Raw genomic sequence first — 27337 nt, forward strand, 5'->3', positions numbered from 1 at the left:
GCTTGCAGCGATTGCAAGAAAGCAGCTTTATTTGAATCTATAAATTAAATTATAATTGTGTAGGAATGAGGAGGGCAGCCGTGTTGCTACTGGAGATGAGTGGCCGTATTTGAGCCATTGCATTGATGCTTTCAGCGATTGCAAGGAGCTTTGTTGAAAGGCGAAAGAAAAGGTTATAGAGGAAATGTGATTATGTAGGAATGACCGTGCGCAACACTGAGCAAATTGGTGGAGAGAATTGTGTATGATCATGTATGGATAGACTGAGAAAGTCAAACGTAAGTACTGCTGAATTCGTACAGTCGATGTGACTAGTTTGAACTGGGTTATAGCTATGGAATAGTCTGCGAAAGATTTGACTCATTTGAGTCGGAGATGCAACAGGATTCGGCTTGGTTGTTAGAGTTGCGTTTGGCAAGGACTGGAATCGTTGCGCCGATGCTGCGACTTAGACTCAAATCCTCCGTAGATGCGACTGAAAGGCTCATATATGGGATCCGACCGTATCGCTGAGGATATGGCTGGGTTCGGATTGATTGAATTGGGATGGTGGTTGAAGGGGCTGGTGATTGCCAATGATCCGAAACATAAAAGCGAAGTTGCGACTAGATTCGAATCGGCCGTAGATGCGAAGCGACTACAGGGCTCGTATGACAGATCTGCCCGTATTGCCGATGATATGGCCGGGTTTGAATCGACTAAATGGTGATGGTGGTTTGAAGGGGCTTGTGATTGCCGAGGATCCGAAACATAGAAGCGAAGTTGCGACTAGATTCGAATCGGCCGTAGATGCGAAGCGACTACAGGGCTCGTATGACAGATCTGCCCGTATTGCCGATGATATGGCCGGGTTTGAATCGACTAAATGGTGATGGTGGTTTGAAGGGGCTTGTGATTGCCAAGGATCCGAAACATAGAAGCGAAGTTGCGACTAGATTCGAATCGGCCATAGATGTGAGGTGACTACGGGGCTCGTATGACAGATCTGACCGTATTGCAGATGATATGGCTGGGTTCGAATCAACTAAATGGTGATGGCGGTTGAAGGGGCTTTGTGATTGTCAAGGATCCGAAAACATAGAAGCGAAGTTGCGACTAGATTCGAATCGGCCGTAGACGCGAGGTGAGTAAGGGGCTTGAATGTCGGATTTGACCGCATCGCCGTGAAGTGAACGGCTCGAGTAAACCCGCGTTGGGTAGAAAGCATGAAATACATGAAAGATGACATAGAAAGACTTACGGTGGCGTAAGTGCGACTTTTTGCAAAACGAACATGATAACGAACATGATAACGTAAATACTAGAGTTTAGAGGAGCGGTAACAACAAAGTCCTACCTGCAACAGCGAGTGTGTAGCGGTCCGAGCGTGGGACAATCGATGAAGATATACGACCGATCTCAAAGGTACAACTGCGTGGACACGCAGTGAGTTGGCAGAGTCAGCCTGCGCAATGCATTTGACACGAATCAGCTTAAAAAATGTATGAGATGAATCTGATATAAATTGGCAAGTAAGGAGAATCTGATACGAATTGGCTGTAGAGTGTATGCCATTCCTTACTGTGAAACCGAACACACATCAACCACCCATCCCCCCAGGCTAGTTAAGTGCAGGAAAGACATCAGGTGGGTTTAATTACACCCCAATCAGCCACAGAAACCCATACAAACAATACCTGTTTATCTCAAAAAAGGATGAGAACAGTGAATCTTATAACTAGTGAAGCCTATGGCGAGTGATATTGGAGAACGACCGACAGCGACTCGGAGGCTTGGATCTATGAATGAATCGTATGTTTGGTAGAAGGAATTTATGAATGTACTATGCCTGTGCCGAAAGATGTCGGGACATAAGTGTCAATAACTCAGAGGTAGGTTTTGCGAAAGGGGTGCAGGATAGTAAGCATGATAAGCCGCAATTTTGCACATGATATGAAAAGATTCGGATACTACTATCTGCGACCATGAGCGGGAACCGCCGACGAAGACCACGAATGAAGAAGCTGAAGTGCACCTGCGATTGGACGCACAGATAGTCGACCGTGCGGGAGCTGAGGAGAGTCGGCCCCTTGATGTGCAGTACCTTGCACTGGAACCGACACAGACCTTTGTGGGTGGTCTGATTATATACCCTCCGGGCTCCTCCCATAATTATGGGCCACTATACTGGCCCTCTTATATATATAGAATTTTGATTGATCAAAAAAAATGTATCGATTAATCGAGGAATTAATCTTTAATTTCCACAGCCCTAATATATATATATGTGTGTGTATGTATGTATGTGTATATCTATATCTATATATATATATATATATATATATATATATATATATATATCTATATCTATATCTATATCTATATATATATATATATCTATATATATATATATATTAGGGCTGTAGAAATTAAAGATTAATTCCTTGATTAATCGATACATTTTTTCGATCAATCAAAATTATAATATATATATATATATATATCTATATATATTCTCTCTCTCTATCTATATATCTATATATATCTATCTCACTATATTGACAAAAGTATTGGGACGCCTGCCTTTACACACACATGAACTTTAAGGCCCGGTTCACACTTGTGCGATACCAGACATCGCATGTAATTCGCAGCGCCACTGCTGTTCACATTACATGCGATGTCTGTGCGGGTGCCATATCAGCCATACAGATAGCATAGCTGATATCGCACCGCATTCGGTCCAAACACGCAGTGGACCCTTTTTTCTGTTCGGACCAGAATTGGATCGCATGTGTGTTCACACACATGCGATACGATTCATGTCCGAACTGTCAGTTCGCAGTGCGATACACAAGCTGAAATGGGGGTGTCGTTAACATATAGTAAGATTCGCAGGGTTCTCACATCGCACAAGTGTGAACCGGGCCTAACTATGTTTTGTTTTTTGTTTTTTTATGTTCATGTTTAAACAGAAGGCCTAATAATAAATATTAACAATATTTATATAATATAATGATAATAACAATATTTATATAATATAGTGATAATAAATAATAACAATATTTATATAATATAATGATAATAAATAATAACAATATTTATATAATATAATGATAATAAATAATAATAACAGCCATGCCTATTGGTTTTAAGATTTTATTTGGTTGTTGTAGAATAAAAAAAAAAATGACAAATATAAAAAACAAATATGGGGTGACTTATATGCTAAAAAATGAAAAACAACAAAAAAAGAGTAAACAGCGTCTGGAGCATGGAGCTTTGGCAGTTCTCGGAGCAGAGGCATTGCAAAGAGTAATACTGAGTATCATCGATATCGGCGTATTGCTTCTAGACATCTTGTGGGGGGGGGGCCTCGGCGTGACATGTGCTCATTGGATGTGATTTATGAAGAAGGATTCAAGCACCAACCAATCAGATGTTTTTAAATAACCAGTGATAGGGAAAAAAAAAAACAGCGGTGCCACTACTCAACAACCAATCAGAGCCCTCATCCATTTTCAGCGGCAGCTGGAATCTGATTGGTTGCGATGATGCCCGGGGGTCTCTGTCTACTCAAGTGTTACCAACAAAATGAAAAGATGTTACAGCTGCTTTTTAAATGATACAAATCTGTGTTATAGTAATATAAACTGTATCTAGGAAAGAAAAAATGTAGGATTTTAAAATTGGGGGGAGTTCATTGATTTTTTTGGGTGGGCACAGGATTCCTAAAAAGGGGGCAGTGCTATCACACCCCACCTGCTCCACAGGGCAAATTATACTCTATATAAACATCGCCTTCTTATCAATCACAATGTACAGAGGTATTATCAGACGTTGTTTCTGTAATTCCTTCCTCTAGGACGGGGGTCTCCAAACTTTTCATTACAAGAGCCCTAGTATATATTTTACTAATATTTGTGGTCCTGCAAAAAACAAAAATTCCACATCTTCCCAACAGAGCCTTCCTTATATTCAGGGCCTATCGGAGCCCCCCCTTACATCAGGGTCACTATTAGAGCTCCCCTGTACATTGTGGTCCCCTGCTAGGTCCCCCCCTTAAATTAGGGCCTTTATCAGAGTCCCTCCCCATACATCATAGACCCCTTACATCAGGGTCCCTATTAGAGCCCCCCTTACATCAGGGTCCCCATCAGAGCCCTCCTTACATCAGTGTCCCTATTAGAGCTCCCCTGTACATTGTGGTCCCCTGCAAGCCCCCCCCCCTTAAATTAGAGCCCTTATCAGAATCCCTCTTACATAGGAGTACCCCCCCGTACATCATAAACCCCTTACATCAGGGTCCCCTTACATCATGGTCCCCTGCAGAGCCTCCCCCCTCACATTAGGGTCTCAATCAGAGTCCCCCTTGCACAAAAGTCCCCCCCATACATCAGGGACCCCTTACTTTAGAGTCCCCATCAAGGTATCACATACACCAGGGTCCCTATCAGAGCCCCCTTACATGATGTTCCGTTGCAGAGCATCTCCTCACATTAGGGTCCCCATTAGAGTCCCCCTTACATAAGAGCCCCCCCCATACATCACAGTCCCCTGTTACATATGGGGGGGGGGTTAAAAGCGAACACCATAGGCAACCTCTACTGGCCTCAATCATCAATGCGCACATTAAGGACACACTACTTGCCAGATAAAATCTTGTAATGGGCCAGGTGGGGCCGTAGTTCGGAGACCCCTGCTCTAGAACAACCCCCCCCCCCCCTATTTTTAAATTCTGAAAATCTATTTTCATGGACCCGATCCTTTCCCAGCCTCCCACCGCTGGAATCGATACATTTTGGGTCACATTCACCAAAATAGAACGATCCTTTATTTCCCATCAGAGCCAATATTTATTTTTATTTTTTTGCCACGAGAGCCGGAAAATAAAGACCACCGTGGAAAATGCGCTGCAGCTTTGTGAACCGACCCCCCTAATTTCAATTTTACGGGTGATGTAAATTTCGGACAAAATTTAAAATGAAAACAAGGAAATTTTTTCTTTTTTTAATTTGACAAAATCTGTGCAGAGCAGCTCCATAGACACACCAAATCCTTCGGAATCAGTAAACTAGCTAAAGAACAACTTTCGACCTTTGATACCGCCCAGTAGCGCTGCCCTGTCTCCTCCCGCCAAGGGTCTCTGAGGGCCGCTCTGTTGGGTTCTGCGTATGTCCCATGTCCTGACACCAGGGGGAGCGTATAGCAAATAAGACACTAAAACTACAATATCACACCTAAATACTAATAACAGACAATACAGAAGGAACCAACTAGGACTTTGTTTTTTTTGGGTCCCAGAAATCATAGCACCTTAATTAGGGATCAATAATGGTGGGACGGGACCAGGTCAATGAACCTTTCAGGGGGCTTCTTGTTAAATCACTTCTGGCCTTTGGTATAATGAACGTGCTCTTCTTTGAGATAATGGGGATCACTCTGAAACAAAGTAGCACACTGGAAATTCAACCAATCGGATGACAGCAATTTTTCTTGAGCGGGCTACAATAGGAAAGCTCCAATTGGGCCATTGTGGGCAACTCACTGCTCCATTGTGCTACTCTTAATAGGTCTCCCCACTGTCTCGAAGGGCACCCCAACACCATCAAATATTTTGTAAAACCCGAACAGGGCAGGATCAGGATGACTCGGGGTACATCCTAAAAAAAAAAAAAAAAAAATATGCCCATTGGGGAGACCTACCAGACCCTCCCAGACCCTTGCTTGCGTGGCACCTCTCTTGGTAACCACCACACCTGTAGACTTTCTCACTTGCTTTTACCGTGACACCCCTTTCACCGGGACGAAATGTACCCAGATTAAGGCTGGAGGGGGGGGGGGGCACAGAATCTTCTTGTAGTGAGATAATACAGTAAGGAAAATAAAAGGTGGAACGCAATAAGGCACTCGGCAATGGCAGAAGAAAAAGATGGATTGTGCCCCCTGCAAGCAACGCGTAGGCAACGGCCACCATGCTGCTGGTTTAATGGATGAGGGCCCATGTTCACCCTCCGCTGGGTAATGGCATAGTTTTAGGCCGAGTGCCTTATTGCCTCCCAGATCAAGGGGGTGGGGTGGGGGGCGGGAAGCGTGGGTAAGCGATCTCGGAAAGCCGTGGAATGGTAAAGTGATTGGATAGTTTTTTTTTGGTGGGGGCACTTACTCAGAAGCCCACTCCCCTTCGTTATTTGCACCTATGCCCTACAAAGATTGATTTGTCATCGACAGCTAAAATCAGATTCTCCTGCCCGTCCCTATAGACTAAGTAATGGAGAGGTGGGCGCGGCACGGAGCCCTGCCAGCTGGCAGGGGATCTGCAGTCTCTTCAGATGTCTTTGCTGCCGGCCTGCTTGGATTTCTCAATCGTCTCCTGCGAAGGCAAAGAAACAAAATCGGTCGGTATAAAAAAAATATATTTTTCAAGCAGCGTAAGGCTGGATTCACACCTATGGCATTTTGCAGATTTGCACTACAGTCCATCTAACATGGTTTCCTAGGGAACACGTTCTGTAGTGCAAATCTGCAAAATGCAAAAAAGCACTAAAAACGCCATAGGTGTCCAGCCTAAGAGCCCGAGTCCATTTTTTACATTTTTTTTATTTGTGTCATGGACTTGTGCATTCTTATACAAGTCCATGCTTTGTAGCAAGTCAAAAGGAGGTCAACTGCAGGTCATATGCACCTTGTCAATGAAATCTGATTGATCGCAGAAGTGTGCCAAACTGATATCGTGGATGCAAACCCAAAGCTCATCTACACAGGGCCTAAAACATATTACCCGCAGATTTATTGCACTCCATGAAACAATACAACGGTCCAAATGTAATACCTGGCTGCAGGTACACAGTTAGAGTGCTAAATTGATAATTAAAGTGTAACAATCATCTCTCCAGGAATCCAGCTCTGGATCTCTGGCACTGCGAGCATTCAGGAGACTGCTTTCCTGATTGGCGCCGTCTTAAATTATGAAGCAATGCACGGCTTAGCAGTCAAGTAATGCATTGCTATGCTATAGCTAGGCTCCCCCTGCTGCAGTACCTTACTTATATCACTATGCCTCCCGTGTCCTCCGTGCCATCCTCTGGGTAATCAGTGTCTTCAAGTGTGCCCCTGTAACTCCAGTGCAACCCCATGACTCCAGTGTAACCTGTGTTTCTAAGTGCACCCCTGCGTCTCTGAGTGAGCCCCTGTACACCCCATGCCATCTATTGACTGTGCTCCTATGCACCCCCCATGACTCCAGTGTGCCCCTGTGTTTTCAAATGTGCTCCTGTGCGTCCCATGTTATCTAGAGGCTCTCACTGTGCTCCTGTGCACCCCCCATGACTCCAATGGGCCCCTGTGTTTTCAAGTGTGCTCCTGTGCGTCCCATGTTATCTAGAGGCTCTCACTGTGCTCCTGTGCCCCCCCCCCCCATGACTCCAATGGGCCCCTGTGTTTTCAAGTGTGCTCCTGTGCTTACCATGTTATCTAAAGACTCTCACTGTGCTCCTGTGCACCCCCATGACTCCAGTGCACCCCTGTGTTTTTAAGTGTGCTCCTGTGTGTACCATGTTATCTAGAGGATCTCACTGTGCTCCTGTGCACCCCCCATGACTCCAGTGCACCCCTGTGTTTTCAAGTGTGTTCCTGTGCGTACCATGTTATCTAGAGGCTCTCACTGTGCTCCTGTGCACCCCCCCATGACTCCAGTGCACCCCTGTATTTTCAAATGTGCTCCTGTGCGTCCCATGTTATCTAGAGACTCTCGCTGTGCTCCTATGCACCCCCCATGACTCCAGTGCGCCCCTGTGTTTTCAAATGTGCTCCTGTGCGTCCCATGTTATCTAGAGACTCTCATTGTGCTCCTATGCACCCCACATGACTCCAGCGCACCCCTGTGTTTTCAAATGTGCTCCTGTGTGTACCATGTTATCTAGAGGCTCTCACTGTGCTCCTGTGCACCCCCCATGACTGCAGTGTGCCCCTGTGTTTTCAACTGAAGCAACGCATGAATGGCTCAGTGCTCAAGTAACACAATGGTACGCTTTAACTGGACCCCGCACTGCCCTATAGACTCCAAGTGCATCTTCATGTCTCCAAGCATGCTCCTGTGCAACCCATGCCATCTACTGACTCTCATCTACCCCCCTCCCCCCCCCGCACCCTCCATGACTCCAGTGTGCCCATGTGCCTCTAAGTGAGCCCCTGTGCACCCCACATCATCTACAGACTCACTGTGCTCCTATGCACCCACCATGATTCCAGTGCGCCCCTGTGTTTTCAAGTGAAGCAACTCACAAATGGCTCAGTGTTCAAGTAACACAATGGTACACTTTAGCTGTGCCTCTGTGCACCCTTTAGACTCCTGAATGCCCGTGACTCCAGTGGACCCCTGTGTCTCTAAGTTCACCCGTGTCGGTGAGTGAGCCCCTGTACACCCCATGTCATCTACTGACTCTCATTGTGCCCCTGTGTACCCACCCCTCCCCCATGACTCCAGTAGTAACCTGTGTTTTCAAGTGATGCAATGTATGAATGGCTCTGCCCTGCAGTGGCATATCTGTATCCCCATGCCTCCTGTGTCCTCCATGTCTGCCTCCATCATCTGGGTAATCAGTGTTATCAAGTGTGTCCCTGTGACTCCAGTGTACCCCATGACTGCAGTGTGCCCCCTGTATATCTGAGATTACTCACTCTAAACTCCAAGTGTATCCCCAGTATATCCAAGTGAGCCCCTGTGCACCCCATGTCATCTACTGACTATAATGGCTTAGCGTTCAAGTAACAAAATGGTACACTTTAGCTTGGCCCCATGCTACAGTGCCTGATCTGTATCCCTTTGCCTCCTGTGTCCTCCATGCCTGCCTCCATCCCCTGGGTACTCAGTGTCATCAAGTGTGCCCCTGTGACCCCAGTTCACCCCAATTACTCCAATGTGCCCCTGTGCACCCCCTAGACTCCAAGTGTACCCTGTGTCCCCAAGTTTGCCCTATAGACTCCAAGTGCATCTTCATGTCTCCAAGCATGCTTCTGTGCAACCCATGTCATCTACTGACTCTCATCTACCCCCCGCCCCCCCCTGCACCCTCCATGACTCCAGTGTGCCCATGTGCCTCTAAGTGAGCCCCTGTGCACCCCACGTCATCTACCGACTCACTGTGCTCCTATGCACCCACCATGATTCCAGTGCGCCCCTGTGTTTTCCAGTGAAGCAACTCACAAATGGCTCAGTGTTCAAGTAACACAATGGTTCACTTTAGCTGGGCCCCACGTCACAGTGCCTTATCTGTATCCCCTTGCCTCCTGTGTCCTCCATGCCTGTGTCCATCCCCTGCGTACTCAGTAGACATGTGCAGAGTAAAATATTTCGTTTCGGAATTTCGTTTTCGTCTGAAAACTTAATTTATTTAGTTACTCCCGAAATTCGTTTTTATTTATTTCGTTTTTCGTTCAAAAATTGCATTCGTCCGAAAATCCACATGAATTACGGTCGAATCTGTCTTGGAAGGCTTATGGTGTCTGTCGAATGTATAAAGAAGATTCGACGGAGCTAACTATATAGCATACTTTAGAACCCTATTAAAGTCTATGGGACTCCAACGTTCAAAATCTAAAGTGCTAATTTTAAAGGCTAATTTGCAAGTTACTGTCCTAAAAAGTGTTTGGGGACCCGGGTCCTGCCCCAGGGGACATGTATCAATGCAAAAAAAAGTTTTAAAAACGGCCGTTTTTTCGGGAGCAGTGATTTTAATAATGATTAAAGTGAAACAATAAAAGTGTAATATTCCTTTAAATTTCGTAGGGGGGGGGTTGTCTATAGTATGCCTGTGAAGGGGCGCATGTTTCCCGTGCTTAGAATTGTCCCTGCACAAAGTGTCATTTATGCAGGAAAAAAAGTCCTTTAAAATCACTCGCAGCTATAATGAATTGTCGGCTCCGTAATACAGAGAACACTCATTGAAAGTCATTGATAAAAAAATAAATAAATAAATAAATAAAAAAAAAAAAGCGTGGGGGTCCCCCAAATTCAATTACCAGGCCCTTCAGGTCTGGTATGGATATTAAGGAGAACCCTGCCTCAAATTTAAGAAAAAATTTGACGTGGGGTTCCCCCTAAATATCCATAACCAGACCCTTCAGGTCTGGTATGGATATTAAGGGGAACCCCGCGTCAAATTAAAAAAAAAATTGACGTGGGGTTCCCCCTAAAAATCCATACCAGACCCTTTATCCGAGCACGCAACCTGGCAGGCCGCAGGAAAAGAGGGGGGGACGAGAGAGCGGCCCCCCCTCCCTCCTGAACCGTACCAGGCCACATGCCCTCAACATTGGGAGGATGCTTTGGGGGTCCGTGACCCCTCAAAGCACCTTGTCCCCATGTTGATGAGGACAAGGGCCTCATCCCCACAACCCTGGCCGGTGGTTGTGGAGGTCTGCGGGCGGGGGGCTTATCAGAATCTGGAAGCCCCCTTTAACAAGGGGACCCCCAGATCCCGGCCCCCCCCCTGTTTGAAATGGTAAGGGGGTACAAAAGTACCCCTACCATTTCACAAAGAAAGTGTAAAAAATGTTTAAATAAAACAAACACACTTTTTAAAAATTCCTTTATTAAAAATAAAAAAAAGATTCCAGCGGCGGTAATCCACTCTTGCTATCCAGCGACGGACGGTCAGCTCTCCATCGATGTCTAATGTCATCCAGCGCAGCGCAGCGAATCCTTCGTCCTTCTTCTGTCTCCTCCACGGAGACACTGGAGGCATTCCGGCGCTGACGTTTCTTATATACGGAGGGCGGGGCCACCCGTCACCTGACCCCGCCCCCCTCTGACGCAAGGGGAAACCCGGGGTTCCCCGTGACGTATGGGTGACCCCGCCCCCCTCTGATGTAACGGAAACCTGCCTGTGTTACATCAGAGGGGTGCGGGTCACCCCTACGTCACAGGGAACCCCGGGTTTCCCCTTGCGTCAGAGGGGGGCGGGGTCAGGTGACGGGTGGCCCCGCCTACCCTATATAAGAAACGTCAAGCCGCCGGAATGTCTGTAGTGTCTCCTCCACGGAGACAGAAGAAGGATGCTGCGCTGCGCTGGATGACATTAGACATCGATGGAGAGCTGACCGTCCGTCGCTGGATAGCAAGAGTGGATTACCGCCGCTGGAATCTTTTTTTTATTTTTAATAAAGGAATTTTTAAAAAGTGTGTTTGTTTTATTTAAACATTTTTTACACTTTCTTTGTGAAATGGTAGGGGTACTTTTGTACCCCCTTACCATTTCAAACAGGGGGGGGCCGGGATCTGGGGGTCCCCTTGTTAAAGGGGGCTTCCAGATTCTGATAAGCCCCCCGCCCGCAGACCTCCACAACCACCGGCCAGGGTTGTGGGGATGAGGCCCTTGTCCTCATCAACATGGGGACAAGGTGCTTTGAGGGGTCACGGACCCCCAAAGCATCCTCCCAATGTTGAGGGCATGTGGCCTGGTACGGTTCAGGAGGGAGGGGGGGCCGCTCTCTCGTCCCCCCCTCTTTTCCTGTGGCCTGCCAGGTTGCGTGCTCGGATAAAGGGTCTGGTATGGATTTTTAGGGGGAACCCCATGTCAAATTTTTTTTAAATTTGATGCGGGGTTCCCCTTAATATCCATACCAGACCTGAAGGGTCTGGTTATGGATATTTAGGGGGAACCCCACGTCAAATTTTTTCTTAAATTTGAGGCAGGGTTCCCCTTAATATCCATACCAGACCTGAAGGGCCTGGAAATTGAATTTGGGGGACCCCCACGCTTTTTTATTTATTTATTTATTTTTTTATCAATGACTTTCAATGAGTGTTCTCTGTATTACGGGAGCCGACAATTCATAATAGCTGCGAGTGATTTTAAAGGACTTTTTTTCCTGCATAAATGACACTTTGTGCAGGGACAATTCTAAGCATGGGAAACATGCGCCCCTTCACAGGCATACTATAGACAACCCCCCCCCTACGAAATTTAAAGGAATATTACACTTTTATTGTTTCACTTTAATCATTATTAAAATCACTGCTCCCGAAAAAACGGCCGTTTTTAAAACTTTTTTTTGCATTGATACATGTCCCCTGGGGCAGGACCCGGGTCCCCAAACACTTTTTAGGACAGTAACTTGCAGAATCTTTTCTCTCTGTCAAATCTTTTTTCTCTGTCGAATATTTTCTCTATATAATCTTGGACTAATAGAGGTAAGGTTAAGCACATTCGACCACAGGTTCTATAGACAGATTGTTATCGTCAGAGTCATGTCGAATCTCCTATTCTATATCGAACTGTTGTAACAATGAAAACGAAAATAAAGCATTTATTTATGTCGGATCTTTCGTTTTTCGGATTTTGTGCTTTCGTTATCGTTTGTCAAAACGAAAACGAAAATAGCTGAAATTCGGACGAAAATGCATTCGGACGAAAACGAATGCACATGTCTAGTACTCAGTGTCATCAAGTGTGCTGCTGTGACTCCAGTGCACCCCCATGACTCAAGTGTGCCTCTGTGCAATCTTCAAGTGAGCCCCTGTGCGCCCCATGTCATCTAGTGACTCTCATTGTACCCCTGTGCACTCCCCATGACTGCAGTGCTGCCCTGTGTTTACAAATGTGCCCCTGTGTGCCGTTTAGACTCCAAGCGCACCCCCATGTCTCCAAGTGTGCTGCTGTGCGCCCCAAGTCATTAATGACTCATATTGTGCCCCCTGTGCACCCCCTATGACTTCAGTGTGCCTCTTTGTCTCCAAGAGTGCCCCTGTACTGAAGCAGTGGTCTCTCTGCAGAGATCAGACACACACCCTGCTGAGTCAGAGCTAGAGCTCTCCAATCAGCAGGGAGTATGAGTTTTGCTGATTGTAGAGCTATATCACTCCTAACTGTAAGAAATGGCAACAATTGAGCTTAGTTATCCCATGCATGACTGCATTGTAGCGATGCTGAAATTGGTTGCACCGTCTGCTGGCTGAATAGAGGATTGTGAGAACTGAAGTGCCTTACTCACCTGGTGCTTTCTGAGTTCATCCACATATCGGCTCATATCTCCCTCTGGGTGGCCGTCTTTGTCTGGAAGGAAGATAACGTTTAATTAATGACAGAATATGGTGTGCAATGTACCTGCAATTCATGAATGACCTTCCACCTGCTGAAAGTAAAAGTTTACAGCTGACCTTCAGCCTTCCCTCCAGTCTTGCACAGGTGCACCTCGCTCCTCTCCTGGACCGAAATGGCTTCCTCTGATTTCACTGCACACTGTGAGCTTCTCACAATGTGTGTTAGAAGCTGTAGAACAGGGATATGCAATTAGCGGACCTCCAGCTGTTGCAAGACTCTGAGAGCCGCAAGCGTGACACCCAGAGGCAGATGCATGATGGGACATATAGTTTTGCAACAGCTGGAGGTCCGCTAATTGCATATCCCTGCTGTAGAAATTCAGATAGCGCCCACCTCATTTCTTGGTTGGAGGACATCTATCATTGTCTAACCCTTTCCTCCCCAGCTTGACTCTCCCTGGCCCGCCCCTTTCATTCATTGGATTTCAGTTCTTTCAATCACGGAGGCTCAGCATCACACCTGGGCTTACGTAGATTGGCCTGCATGCAAATGATAAGTTGCCTAGGAGCCTGGCTCAGTGTTCAGGTAAGGCTCCATGCACACTGAAGCTCAAAAAAGCTTTTTCTGGACGCCAGATTGCTGGCAGAAAACGCTGGTTGAAAAACATGCTTTTAACAGCGTTTTGTACTAGCGTTTATGAGCATTTATTAGCGTTAGCGTTTATGGGCGTTTTCAATAAAAAATACACAGAGGACACTCCAAAAATCCCACAGTGCATTCCAAACTCCCACAATGCATTGAAAAAATAGAATGCCGAACATTAATTAATGTGTGTTTATGAGCGTTTATAAGCGTTTATCTGCGTTTGTCGTTTTTTGCCGGTGAAAAACTGCCCTTTGAACGCAAATTTCTGGCGCTCAGAAAAAAGCCCATAAACTCCACTGCTCATTAAAGCTAAAAAAATGTCCATGTGTGCATGGACACATAGGCTAACATAGAGTGGAGATTATGGGGCTTTTAAAAAAAAAAACGCCCAAACTCCAATAAACTGCAGTTTATGAGCTCCAGTGTGCATGGAGCCTAATGCCGCGTACACACGATCGAATTGTCCGGCGTACTTAGTCCGGCAAACAACCTGGCGGACTTTCTATCGAACGGACTTGGCCACACACGGACACACGGAAAGTCCGGCGATTGCTAGCGCGATGACGTACAGCACGTACGGCAGGACTAGAAAAAGGAATAGCCAGTAGCCAATAGCTTCCTTTTCGTACTTGCTTCTGAGCATGCGTCATTCTTAGTCCGCCGTACTAGCATACTCACGAACGTATTGTCCGCTGAAACCCAAGTCCTTTCTAAGTCCGCCGGACTTTACGCTGAAAAAGTCCGCTGAAGCCCACACACGATCGAATTGTCTGGTGAAATGCGGTCCGGCGGACTAAGTACGCCGGACAATTTGATCGTGTGGCTGCAAGCTAGCCCAGGTAAATTTAGTTCTTTAAAGCCCCGTACACACTATCAGATTGTCTGCTGAGTTTTTCCTTCAGATTTACCAAAACCATGTAGTAGAAGGGCCTGCCTGATTGCATACACATTGAAACTCCTAAGGTTTGACCTCATATTATATGGTTTTGGTAAATCTGAAGGAAAAACTCAGCAGACAATCTGATAGTGTGTACGGGGCTTTAGCGGCACTGTAATTAGTTAAGCGGCTTGTGATTACTTTGGGCTGTTCTATTATTATGGGAAACTGTTTGAATTCGAAAAAACTATTCAAATTCGAAAACTTTTCAAATTCGAAAAGCCATTCGAAAAGAACCATTCGAATTCGAATTTCGTACACATTTTTTTTTGTTATTTCGGATGAGTTTAAATTCAGTACTATTGTAATTCGTCCGAATTTCAGTTCGGGAACGAAACTAACCACACATGTCTAACGCCTAGACTAATCAATGACCCAGGAACACAGTGACTGAGACCGTGTGCCTGGTTGCTAGTACACTAACTGGGGAAAGAGAGACCTAGGTGAGTAAAAGATTCTGGACAGACGCACTCCAAATTAAATTTCTCGTGCCTTTATTAGAACATCAAGATGTTACATGTTACAGCAAAGTAATACAGAACCAAAAACAGCTGACGCGTTTCACACTAAACGTAGCGCTTACTCGTATCTCATGAGCTATGATTAAGCGCTACGTTAAGTGTGAAACACGACAGCTGTTTTTGCTTCTGTATTACTTTGCTGCAACATGTACGGTGTGATCTTGATGTTCTAATAAAGGCACGAGAAATTTCATTTGGAGTAAAGCCGTGCAGAATTTTCTACTCACGTTGATTTGCTATATGCATTAGCCGTCACCTGGGGCTCTTTGTTTCCTGGAGGAAAAACCTTTTTCTTTCAGCAGACCTACCTGGAGCGGTGGTAACCCAGTCTCTTTATAGGGAAAGAAACCTGGGACCAAATCAGCGGGCCCTTTCGGGGGTAAGCACTGCACATTCCTATGCATTTTGGCTGAACCCCGGTTTCAATAAACTTTTCTTGCACAGTCTAATGCCCCGTACACACGAGCGGAATTTCAAAAGATCCATGCAAGATTTTTCAGACGGAATTCAGCTCAAGCTCGGCTTGCATACACACGGTCACACAAAAGTTCTCTGAACTTTCGACCGCCAAGAACGCGGTGACGTACAACACTACGATGAGCCGAGAAAATGAAGTTCAATGCTTCTGAGCATGCGTCTAATTGTTTCCAAGCATGTGTAGGAACTTAGAGAACCTGCTCTCAATCTCTTGCTTGGCGGAAACTCCGCCAGCAAAAGTCAGATGGAGCCTACACATGGTCGTAAATTTCCGACCAAAAGCTCACATCGGACTTTTGCTTTGTAGGCAGAATTTCCGTTCGTGTGTACGGGGCTTAAGATTTCCATTGGTTTTCTATTCTGCTGTCATTGGGGTTGGTTTACTAAAGACAAAAAAAAAAAAAAAAAAAAAGACGGTGCACTTTGCAAAGTGCAGTTGCTCCAGAGCTTAGTAAATGAGCAGAAGCTCTGCTGACTTCCATCATCCAATCACGTGCGAGCAAAAATGCTGTTTTTATCTTCTTATTTTCCTTGCACGTGATTGGGTGCTCTTTGCAAAGTGAAGCTTTACCTCATTTACTAAGCTCTGGAGCAACCGCACTTGCAGAGGGTCAACTACACTTTGCAAAGTGCACAGTCTATTTGGCTTTAATAAATCAACCCCCATTGTACATTTTTTGATTATGAAAGCCAATACAAATATTCACTCTCCACCAGGGCTCAAGTCCTGCGGGAACGCATGGGAACGGAGTTCCTGTACTTTTTCCACAACAGGAACTCAGTTCCCGTTAGCAGCCTCATCCTGCAAGACTTTGAATTATGCGAGCTGTGTGGCAGGTGCAACACCAGCAACTGCTGACATAGCTCGCAATAGTAAGTGCCGCACACCTGACCATTCAGGCATTGCCAGTAGGGGGCCCCATGACAGCTTTCGCTTCAATCAACCTGTCAATCACAGCTAGCTGATGGGTAGATCAGCTATTCTGCTCACAGGACATGCAGGGAGAGAGGTGAGCTGAGGGAGGAACATCAGTTTGGGATGGTAAGCTGAGCACAATACCCGGCAAAGTTTAATGCCAGGAGGGAAGTTTATGTGGAAATATGTGAAGGGTTGGAATAGCAGCGAGTGTGTGTTGGAGCCCTGCAGAGTTTGCAGCCCCCCAAGCTAACATACATCTCCTAAGTAGGAACACATCACTATCTCCCCAAGCATTCTGTACAGATAATATGCAGTTAATTTATGACCTTTCCGTTTAACCCTGTGTTATCCAAACTCTGTTCAATGAAAAGTGTAAACTCACCACATAAACACTCTATATACAAAATAACATTCCCCAGTAAAGATCAGAACACGATGTTCACATTTGCATGGAAGCACAATTGAATGAATGCTGATTATTCAGACAATTATCGTATTTATGTTTATTGAGGATTGTGTTTTTTTTATGTACTAACAGTTAAGCTTCATACACACAATACAAAAATTGGATGAAAAATACCACTTTTGAAGCGTTCGTGCATATGAGCGTATCATTTTTATTTTTTTTGGTGGACGAGTGGATCTTGGGTAGGAGTTCCCACACTTTTTTCCCCGGGACTTGACCCCTGCTCTCCACTACTGTTCCTGAAACACATATGTGAATACAGTGGAACCTTGGTTTATGAGTAACACGGTTAACGAGCGCTTTGAAAGACAAGCAACTTTTTTTTTTTTTTTTAAATCCTGACTCGGTTTGCGAGTGTTGTCTTGCAAAACGAGCAGAATTTAAGCTAATGGGGTGAGCAGTACCGCATTTGGCCAGAGGTGCGGGGGAGCCGGTGACACTCGGAACAGTTCGGAGCTGTTTGTAAATACTCAGAAATTCTCCGTCCCCATGTGTTTCCGAACCTTTCCGAGTTCAGCCGAGCTGTCCCCGAGTATTTCCAAGGCTCTCCGGTGCCCCCCCGCCTCTGGCCACATGCGGTATTGCATGCAATAGAAGTCAATGCGAAACAAATTATCTTTGTTTCTATTGACTTCTATAGGGAAACTCGCTTTGATATGCAAGTGCTTTGGATTACAGACATTCTCCTGGAATGGATTATGCTCATAATCCAAGGTTCCACTGTATACAGGAAGCTACACAGCTGTGATATTTACTAAAAAAAACAAGTTCTATACAGATTTTATCATATAAATCAGCCTCTCAACATTTTTACCCCAGAGGAACCATTGAAATCATTTTCAGGTCTCGAGGAACCCTTACTAAAACCAATTAATTGGTAGGCAGTGAAAAAAAAAAGGCCCTTACATTTGTGGTCATGAGGAATAAGGCAGCCCTTACAGTGGCGGTAAAAATACAATCCCTATGGACGACTTAAAAGATTGTTGGCTTCATGCAACTGGCTTTACCAACAGAACTATGCAGACACCTTAAGATAGGAGGTCAATCAGCCACAGCTTGAGGAACCCCCATCAACCTTTGGAGGAGCCCTAGGGTTCCGCGGAACCCTGGTTGAAAATGGCCGCTATAGATGACAGGTTCTCATTGAGTGTAGACAGGCTGATTGTGCAGGCAGTTTGGGCTCACTTACCTTCACAGGACATGGCGGTGCACACCCAGTTCCCACAGGCACATACACAGCGGTTACACTGCACCTGGGTCTCTGCTCCATCTTCGTAGGTTTCATCCTCCAGGGCGCATTCTGTAAGACAACACCAGACATTGACCTACAAAGCCTGATTTCCACAGTCCCCTCTTAGATTAGGAGTCCTCCTTTAGGTCAAAGTTGATCAGAATCTCCCCTTAGGTCAGTGACCCCCTTATCCCCTTAGACCAGACATTGACCTACAAAGCCTGATTTCCACAGTCCCCTCTTAGATCAGGAGTCCTCCTTTAGGTCAAAGTAGATCAGAATTCCTCTTAGATCAGAATCTCCCGTTAGATCAGTGACCCCCTTATCTCTTAGATCAGACAATGACCTACAAAGCCTGATTTTCACAGTCCCCTATTAGATCAGGAGTCCTCCTTTAGGTCAAAGTTGATCAGAATCTCTCTTAGATCCGAATCTCCCCTTAGATCAGTGACCCCCTTATCCTCTTAGATCAGACTTCCCTTATAGATCAGAGTCAACTCTTAGATCAGGAGTCCCCCTTTAGATCAGAGTTTCCCCCTTAGATTTGAGGTCCTCCTTTAGATCAGGAGCCCCCCCCAGATCAAAGTTCCTCTTTAGATCAGAGTCTCCCCTTAGACCTGGAGTCCCCCTTTAGATCAGAGTCTGCCTTACCTTACAGGGTGGGAGATAGGAAGCAGGAGCCGGAAAGGCAGAGTCGGGGGGGGGGGGGGGTCAAAGCAGTTTTGCACAGAGGAGTTTCCTTCCTGCTGTGCCTGCTGGGAAAGCATGTCATTGGATCAGGGCTGTCTTTAACACAGGGCAAAAAAGGGCAGCTGCCCCGAGCCCAGTCATTGTTGTGGGGCCCAAGGCAGCTTCCCTTTGAACCGGACTGCCCACAAATAGTTGATAAGTGGATTAGGAAGGGCCCAAGAAAAAAATGTGTCCAGGGTCCAATCAATATTAAAGACTGCCCTGGATTGTTGCTAGGGCACCGACAGTCCTAGCAACCATTGATGGCAAAAATGATTGTTGCTGGTGGAACTTGTAAAGGAGACTGCAGGGGAGAAGTGGATAAGGCAGGCAGCCAATGCTAACAGGAACCTCCAATGAGTGCAATGTGCGAGAACACAGTGGGCCCCATCCTGCTCGGGGCCCGTGGGCCTGGCACACACTATACATATTGACGATATGCCGTTGATAGGTACCAACCCAGAAGCCCCCACATTTGCATCATTGGTATTGGGATGGCCCCATCAGGCCAAGTTAATCCACCATTGGCAGGTGCACAGCTTTGACCATCTGGTCTATCCTCCTCATTTACTGTAGGAGCATGAAGACTGTAGCTGGGCCCCCTTTAACACCCCCATCAGGTCCTAGTTACCAGCCCAGTTTGCTTAATGGATGATCTGGCTCTGGTCCATCATACTCCTGGTTATGGAGGAGAGGTAGGAAGTCTAGTAACATTATTACATAAAATACCCCAGCTACGTACTTTTCTCTGGAGGGTTGAAGCCAGGGTTCAGGCACTTCAGGAACTCGTTAAAGCTCAATTTCCAGTCTGCATTCTCATCCGACAGTTCAATGAGAGCCTCCACGCACAGACCCCTGAGAGACAACCAAATGGATTAGAACCGGTCCAGTAGCTAGATTACTGCTCAATAATACAACTCTAAGAAACATTTTTTTTGCTTTCCAAAAAAATGCTTCTAAACTCAACTGCCTAGAAACGACTATAAATGACACTGTGTACATGTACTGATAAGATAACATACAGGAGACATCGGGGATCCTGTGTACATGTACTGATAAGATAACATAGAGGAGAGATTGGGGATCCTGTGTACATGTACTGATAAGATAACAGAGGAGAGATCGGGGATCCTGTGTACATGTACTGATAAGATAACATAGAGGAGAGATCGGGATCCTGTGTACATGTACTGATAAGATAACACAGAGAGATCGGAGATCCCGTGTACATGTACTGATAAGATAACATAGAGGAGAGATCGGGGATCCCATGTACATGTACTGATAAGAAAACACAGAGAGATCGGAGATCCTGTGTACATGTACTGATAAGATAACACAGAGGAGAGATCGGGGATCCTGTGTACATGTACTGATAAGATAACATAGAGGAGAGATCGGAGATCCTGTGTACATGTACTGATAAGATAACATAGAGGAGAGATCGGGGATCCTGTGTACATGTACTGATAAGATAACATAGAGGAGAGATCGGGGATCCTGTGTACATGTACTGATAAGATAACATAGAGGAGAGATCGGGGATCCCGTGTACATGTACTGATAAGATAACATAGAGGAGAGATCGGGGATCCCGTGTACATGTACTGATAAGATAACAGAGGAGAGATCGGGGATCCCGTGTAAATGTACTGATAAGATAACATAGAGGAGAGATCGGGATCCTGTGTACATGTACTGATAAGATAACATAGAGGAGAGATCGGGGATCCTGTGTACATGTACTGATAAGATAACATAGAGGAGAGATCGGGGATCCTGTGTACGTGTACTGATAAGATAACATAGAGGAGTGATTGGGGATCCTGTGTACATGTACTGATAAGATAACACAGAGAGATCGGAGATGCCGTGTACATGTACTGATAAGATAACACAGAGGAGAGATCGGGGATCCCGTGTACATGTACTGATAAGATAACACAGAGGAGAGATCGGGGATCCCGTGTACATGTACTGATAAGATAACACAGAGGAGAGATCGGGGATCCCGTGTACATGTACTGATAAGATAACACAGAGGAGAGATCGGGGATCCCGTGTACATGTACTGATAAGATAACACAGAGGAGAGTTCAGGGGCAGCTGAAAAAAAACTGCACAACTGCTCCTAAACGACCGTTTAGCAGCAACAGTGTACATGAAGCCTAAATCGCATTTGTATCATGCAGGTGTGATTTTGATGGGTTTACATTGAGGTCTATGGACCTCAAGTCACATGCAAGTCGGGAACCAAACTAGTGCAGGAACTACTTTGAAGTTGCTATGACTTGAAGTCGCACAAATATGAACGGTCATCACTGGGAAACATGGGGTGCGGCTCGTCATGTGACTTTGGGGTCCAAAGGCTCATGACAAGTCGCACAAGTGTGAATGGGGCCTTACTCTATTGTTAGGATCTGTGTGCAGGTCTGTGACCTATTGTGCCTATTATGAGGGGCTCGGGGCTTGGCCCCCCCCTCCCCATCACTACTGTATTTTTATGTATTTTATAGCATGGAGAATGTAATAGGAAGAGGAGGAACAAGCAATCACGGGCAGAAAAAACAATAAAGGCTGCAATCTCTTAGATCTAACAAGCAGGGCCCTCCGATTACTCTTATACCAAATTGTTTTCTATCTGTACTGTCTGCCTTCATTTTGTATAGCACTGCGCAAACTGGTGGCGCTATATATATATATATATATATATATATATATATATATATATATATATATATATATATATATATATATATATATATATATAATATTAGACATGTGCACTACTGAAAATTTTCTTAATTTTCATTGCATTTGATTTTTGTTTTCTTTGGAAATTTGAAAAAAAAATTGAAAATTTGGGAATTCGAAAATTTGGAATTCGTCAATTCAAAAATTCGGAATTCGTCAATTCGGGAATTTGAAAATTTGGAAATTCAAAAATAAGAAAGAAAAATCTGAAATAACTAACCAACAATAACTAACTATTAAATTATAGGTATTGGAATTTCCTTTCAAATTTGGCTGTTAGTGAATGTAATGAACACAAATTTATCTGAAGTTACAAATTATCTGAAATAACGAATGCCGCATCTAAATAAATGGAACGGAACAAATTAATAATAATAAAAAGTTATTTGTTCAGTTCCATTTGTTTAGATGCAGCATTCGTTATTTTGGATAATTTATAACTTTGGATAAATTCATATTCTTTACGTTCACTAACAGCTACATTTGAAAGGAAATTCCAATACCTATAATTGAATAGTTTAGCAATAGTTATGTATTTATTAGTTAGTTATTATTTCAGATTTTCGGGTTTTCAAATTTTCGTTCTTTTGAATTTTCAGATTTTCATTCTTATTTTCTAATTTCTGGATTTTCGAATTTCGTATTTCAAAATTCTCGAATTTCTGAATATTTGGAAAAATTTAAAACGGGTTTTCGTTAATTTCGTTAAGTTTCCAAATGAACTAATTTGTCGAAATTCGTTAAAAAAACGAATTCACAACAAAACTAATTGCACATGTCTAATAAAAATGATATGGTACCATGCAGTCACTGCCATTTTGCTTCTAATATATTGCAATCATTTTCTATTGGTATCAGATTCTCACTTCAGAATCTTGTTGGTCTCCTGGTCCTGGTAGGTGGTGATGTTAATAGCGGTCTGGTTCAGTTCCAGGAACTTCAGGAATTCGGCAGAGTCCAGGCGGGAGTCACCATCGTCGTAGCTCTGTAATATCAGAGAAATTTAGTGTTATTCCAAGGTTCTCTCAGAAAAAATATCAGCCTTACGTTCACATAGATCGCAGTATACAAATACTCTCTGTGTCTTGCTGGGGAGATTTCCCCTGACTTCCTGTTCAAGAGATACAATGAGAAGTTAGAGGAAATCTGTCTGACGTTAGCGCTGAACTCACCCCAGACATACCACAAGGGGTTAATGCTTGTTTTTCTCGAGGGGTAACATAAATAGCAGTTTTACTTATTTTAGCCTCTAGCTGCATGACTTGTCCCTTGAAGTAGGGCTGGCCCAAGACAGGTCCAAGAATGAAATTCTGTCCCCCCCCCCAAAAAAAAAATCATGCCCACCAAAAGGCCCCACATCCATTATTTTATATCATGATAATTAAAACAAAAATTTAATTTATCAGGTAGTCAGATTGACATGCAACAGCACCTTGTCTATATGCAAAATTATATGACATACAATTATTATGTTCAATGGTATGTGGGCTAGGGTAGAATATAGACAGGCTAGGGTGGTATATAGATAGGCTAGGGTAGTATATTGACAGGCTGAGGTAGTAAATGGGCACGCTAGGGTAGTAAATGGGCACACTAAGGTAGTATATGGACAGGCTAAGGCAGTATAGGGGCAGGCTAGGGTAGTATATAATCAGGCAAGGGTAGTATATGGACAGGCTAAGGCAGTATAGGGGCAGGCTAGGGTAGTCTATAATCAGGCTAGGGTAGTATATGGACAGGTTAGGTCAGTATATAGACAGGCTAGGGTAGTATATGGAGAGGCTAGGCTAGTATATAGACAGGCTAGGGCAGTAAAGGGGTAGGCTAGGGTAGTATAGGGGCAGGCTAGGGTAGTATATAATCAGGCTAGGGTAGTATATGGACAGGCTAGGTCAGTATATAGACAGGCTAGGGTAGTATATGGAGAGGCTAGGCTAGTATATAGACAGGCTAGGGCAGTATAGGGGTGGGCTAGGGTAGTATAGGGGCAGGCTAGGGTAGTATATAATCAGGCAAGGGTAGTATATGGACAGGCTAAGGCAGTATAGGGGCAGGCTAAGGCAGTATAGGGGCAGGCTAAGGCAGTATATAATCAGGCTAGGGTAGTATATAATCAGGCTAGGGTAGTATATAGACAGGCTAGGTCAGTATATAGACAGGCTAGGTCAGTATATAGACAGGCTAGGGTAGTATATGGAGTGACTATGCTAGTATATAGACAGGCTAGGGCAGTATAGGGGTGGGCTAGGGTAGTATAGGGGCAGGCAGAGCGGCACAGGGGGCAGTTGTCATCATGACACACAAAACTGCTGGAAAAAAAAAATCTTAGTCGTCAATTTGATGGGTAAACAGAAGAATAGGAGAGGCGGCCATGTTTCAATTTGCTGCCCCTCTCAAAGTGCTGCCTGGGTTCACATGGACCCACTGGGACCCATGGTAGGGCCGGCCAACCCTTGAAGCCACTTTCCACCGGTTGCAGGCATGCTGGTGTCATCACCTACCATAAAGGACCAGTAGCCTTGCATTTTGTAAGTGAGGACAGCTATTGCCTGTCCACAAACTCGAGCATCGGAGGGTAAAGGAGAGAGGCTGTCAGGTGTCCCCTTAGGAAAATTTCCAATCACTTCCTGTCTAGGAGACACAATAGGAACTGAAAAGGAATCTCTCCAAAGTGAGCTGATATCCAGTCCAGTTGTTATCAGAACAGGTGTCCCCAGTAGAAGATTACCTTCTATTTCTGTTTTGGTGAAAACTGTTAAATGTTGGATCTCCCATCATTTTTTGGCAGTGGTAATCAGGAAAAACAGGTCGCCCAGCGTGAGGGGGGAAGCAAAGACAACAATAAGAACCTCACAGGGATCCTAACTCTTCTCCACTCCTATCTCCAAAACAAAATGAACAGTTTTAGATATGCGGGTTTGCTTCCAGAAGACGATAAAAAAAAATCTAGTTTTCAAAATAATGCAAACACAATTTTTGGGAATATTTGGTACAGAAAGTGAATAGTTCTAACTTGTCCGGTAGTCTAGTAGTTACAGACTCATTCGGAATTCTCACAGGCCCCAAGGACTACACATATCTCTGGGCAGACACATCCTGCTCTGTTCCCAAGCGCTGGTTGTCATGGTGATGGAATGTGATCTCCAGCACCACAAATAAAAAGGCTTTATCTACCGCTAGGCCTCAGCCTGTAACCCTTTCACACCCAGGAGGCCTGATATAAGAGCAACGGCCCAATAAACAGGAATAGGCTTGAAATAAATAAGAATTGACTTCAAGTAAGAGCATGGGCCAAAAAAACAGGAATAGGCCTCAAATGAGGGCCTGTGCCCAATAACTGGAATAGGCCTCAAATAAGAGATGAGGCCCAATAACAGAAATAGGCCTCATATAGGAGCCCAGGACCAATAAACAGGAATAGACTTCAAATAAGAGCCTGGGCCAAAAAAACAGGAATAGGCCTCAAATGAGGGCCTGTGCCCAATAACTGGAATAGGCCTCAAATAAGAGATGAAGCCTGAAAAAAAGGAATAGGCCTCAAATAAAAGCTTGGGCCCAGTAACAGGAATAGGCCTCATATAAGAGCCCAGGAACAATAAACAGGAACAGACTTCATATAAGAGCCTGGGGAAAAAAAACACAGGATTAGGCCTCAAATGAGAGCCTGTGCCCAATATCTGGAATAGGCCTTAAATAGGAGATGATGCCCAATAACAGGAATAGGCTTCAAATAAAAGCCTGAGCCCAGTAACAGGAATAGGTCTCATATGAGCCCAGGACGACTAGACAGGAATAGACTTTATATAAGAGCCCAGGACCAATAAACAGGAATAGACATCATATAAGAGCCTGGGCAAAAAAAAAAACAGGAATAGGCCTCAAATGAGGGCCCATGCCTAATAACAGGAATAGGCCTCAAATAAAAGCCTGGGCCTAGTAACAGGAATAGGCCTCATATAAGAGCCCGGGACCAATAAAGATTTATGGGACTCAAATAAAAGATTGAGTCCAATAAACAGGAATAGGCTTCATATACGAGCCCAGGACCATCCAACAGGAATAAGTCTCAAATGAAAGCCAGGGCCCAATAACAGGAATAGGCCCAAAAATAAGAGCCCATGCCCAATAACAAGAATGGGCCTCAAATAAGAACCAAGGCCCAATAACAAGAATGGGCCTCAAATAAGAACCAAGGCCCATTAAACAGGTATAAGCTGGACTGTAGGTGATAACTGCAGTGGACTTCTTCGTGTGTTGCTACTATAATATCTTTCTGAAACGTGGACAGGATTAAACTGAATATTTATTAATGCAGAAGTGTAGCAGCCATCTTTAAGGATACCACTTTGTAACACTCGTCTGTGGAGTGTCTACAGTACAGGGAGCAGCAACAATCTTTATATTGAGCTATTGTTATCATCATGTGTATGGCCACTATTAATGCACCAAATTCAATCATAATTACCTCCAGTTTGTAGATAACAAAACTGGAGGTGATTAAGACCTATAGTAAGTTGGCGTACAGAGACAGGCCATAGTTCCTATCTCTGTACGCTGCGTAGCAGAGTGACACAATGTCCACTGCCTCCTTCCCATCTGTCATTGGTTGTTAAAGAGGAAGTAAACCCCTTCAAACCACTTTGACCTACAGGTAAGCCTAGATTAAGGCTTACCTGTAGGTCCAAGCAATATCTCCTAAACCTATATTGTTTTGGGAGATATTTGCCCGAAAATGGGCACCGCTGTCTACGGCGCATGCGCCGTAGACAGCGGCGCGCAGGCGCATGAAATGCGGCAAGTCCAAGAATGGATTTGCCTAATTTGTCGACTCCCGTGCGCATGCGCGGGAGTGACGTCATCGCGGCTTCGCCGCTGTCATTGGTCGGAGCTGCGAGACGCCACCAGCAAGATGGACGCGGCGGACTACAGGGATCAGCGGCGACTTCGCTGGCTCCTGTGTCAGGTAAGTGACACATAATGGGCTACTATGCGATGCATAGTAGTCCATTATGCTTTACCTTTGCAGGGAAAAAAAGAGGAAGTAAACCCATCAGGGTTTACTTCCTCTTTAAGGACAGACAGTCCCCTAGCAAACAGTGATGCTGACAGTGGGTGAAGCCTGATGGAGAAGCTGAGACACTAGTTCCCCATTAGATCTGCTTTCTCGTGGTTGGCATCACACAGTGGGCGGATTCTATAACCAATAGCAAGCTGCCTATTGCCTGCGGATCCACCCACTGCCTGCTGTCAACCACAAGGGAAGCGGACCAGATGGGGAACTAGCGTCTCAGCTTCCCCATCAGACGCTGCCCGCCCAGCTACAAAAACTCTCTGCCGCTGTGCCGTCTGTGTCGCATCGGTGGGAAGGGTGCCCAGCTGCGCCGAGGACTCCATCCTGCACACAGTACTTGCTGCAAACTCATTTATGGGTTTTCAACAAGTACATTAATCTGTCCCCTGCACCGTGCAGAGGCACAACGTAATTCTAAAGATTGACACCCTTTATGAATTCTCCAAGCACCGCATCCAGCAAGCTGGTAAATGATTGTAACCGATTAATACATTTTCTGGCATTGGCACTTTTTCTCAGCATTTTACAGAGAATCTGCATAGGGCCCATCGACACAAGAATGCGA

The 27337-nt window shown here is 45.0% G+C and overlaps 1 protein-coding gene across 1 annotated transcript in view; it reads right to left on the reverse strand.

The window, feature by feature from the left end:
* Positions 1 to 3124: 3124 nt before the first annotated feature.
* FSTL1 (follistatin like 1) overlaps positions 3125 to 27337 on the reverse strand; it is an 89677-nt gene continuing 65464 nt past the window's right edge. The window contains exons 7-11 of the mRNA XM_077479598.1: positions 22568 to 22686; positions 19690 to 19802; positions 18177 to 18287; positions 12973 to 13034; positions 3125 to 6352 (exon numbers count right to left, since the gene is read on the reverse strand). Of these exons, the coding sequence (XP_077335724.1) occupies positions 6308 to 6352; positions 12973 to 13034; positions 18177 to 18287; positions 19690 to 19802; positions 22568 to 22686 (450 nt within the window). The 3' untranslated portion in view covers positions 3125 to 6307. The remainder of the gene's footprint in view (positions 6353 to 12972; positions 13035 to 18176; positions 18288 to 19689; positions 19803 to 22567; positions 22687 to 27337) is intronic.

Source organism: Lithobates pipiens, unplaced genomic scaffold (genome assembly GCF_037356315.1).
Source record: "Lithobates pipiens isolate NorthernLeopardFrog02 unplaced genomic scaffold, aLitPip1_a1.2 Scaffold_16, whole genome shotgun sequence".
NCBI lineage: Eukaryota > Metazoa > Chordata > Amphibia > Anura > Ranidae > Lithobates > Lithobates pipiens.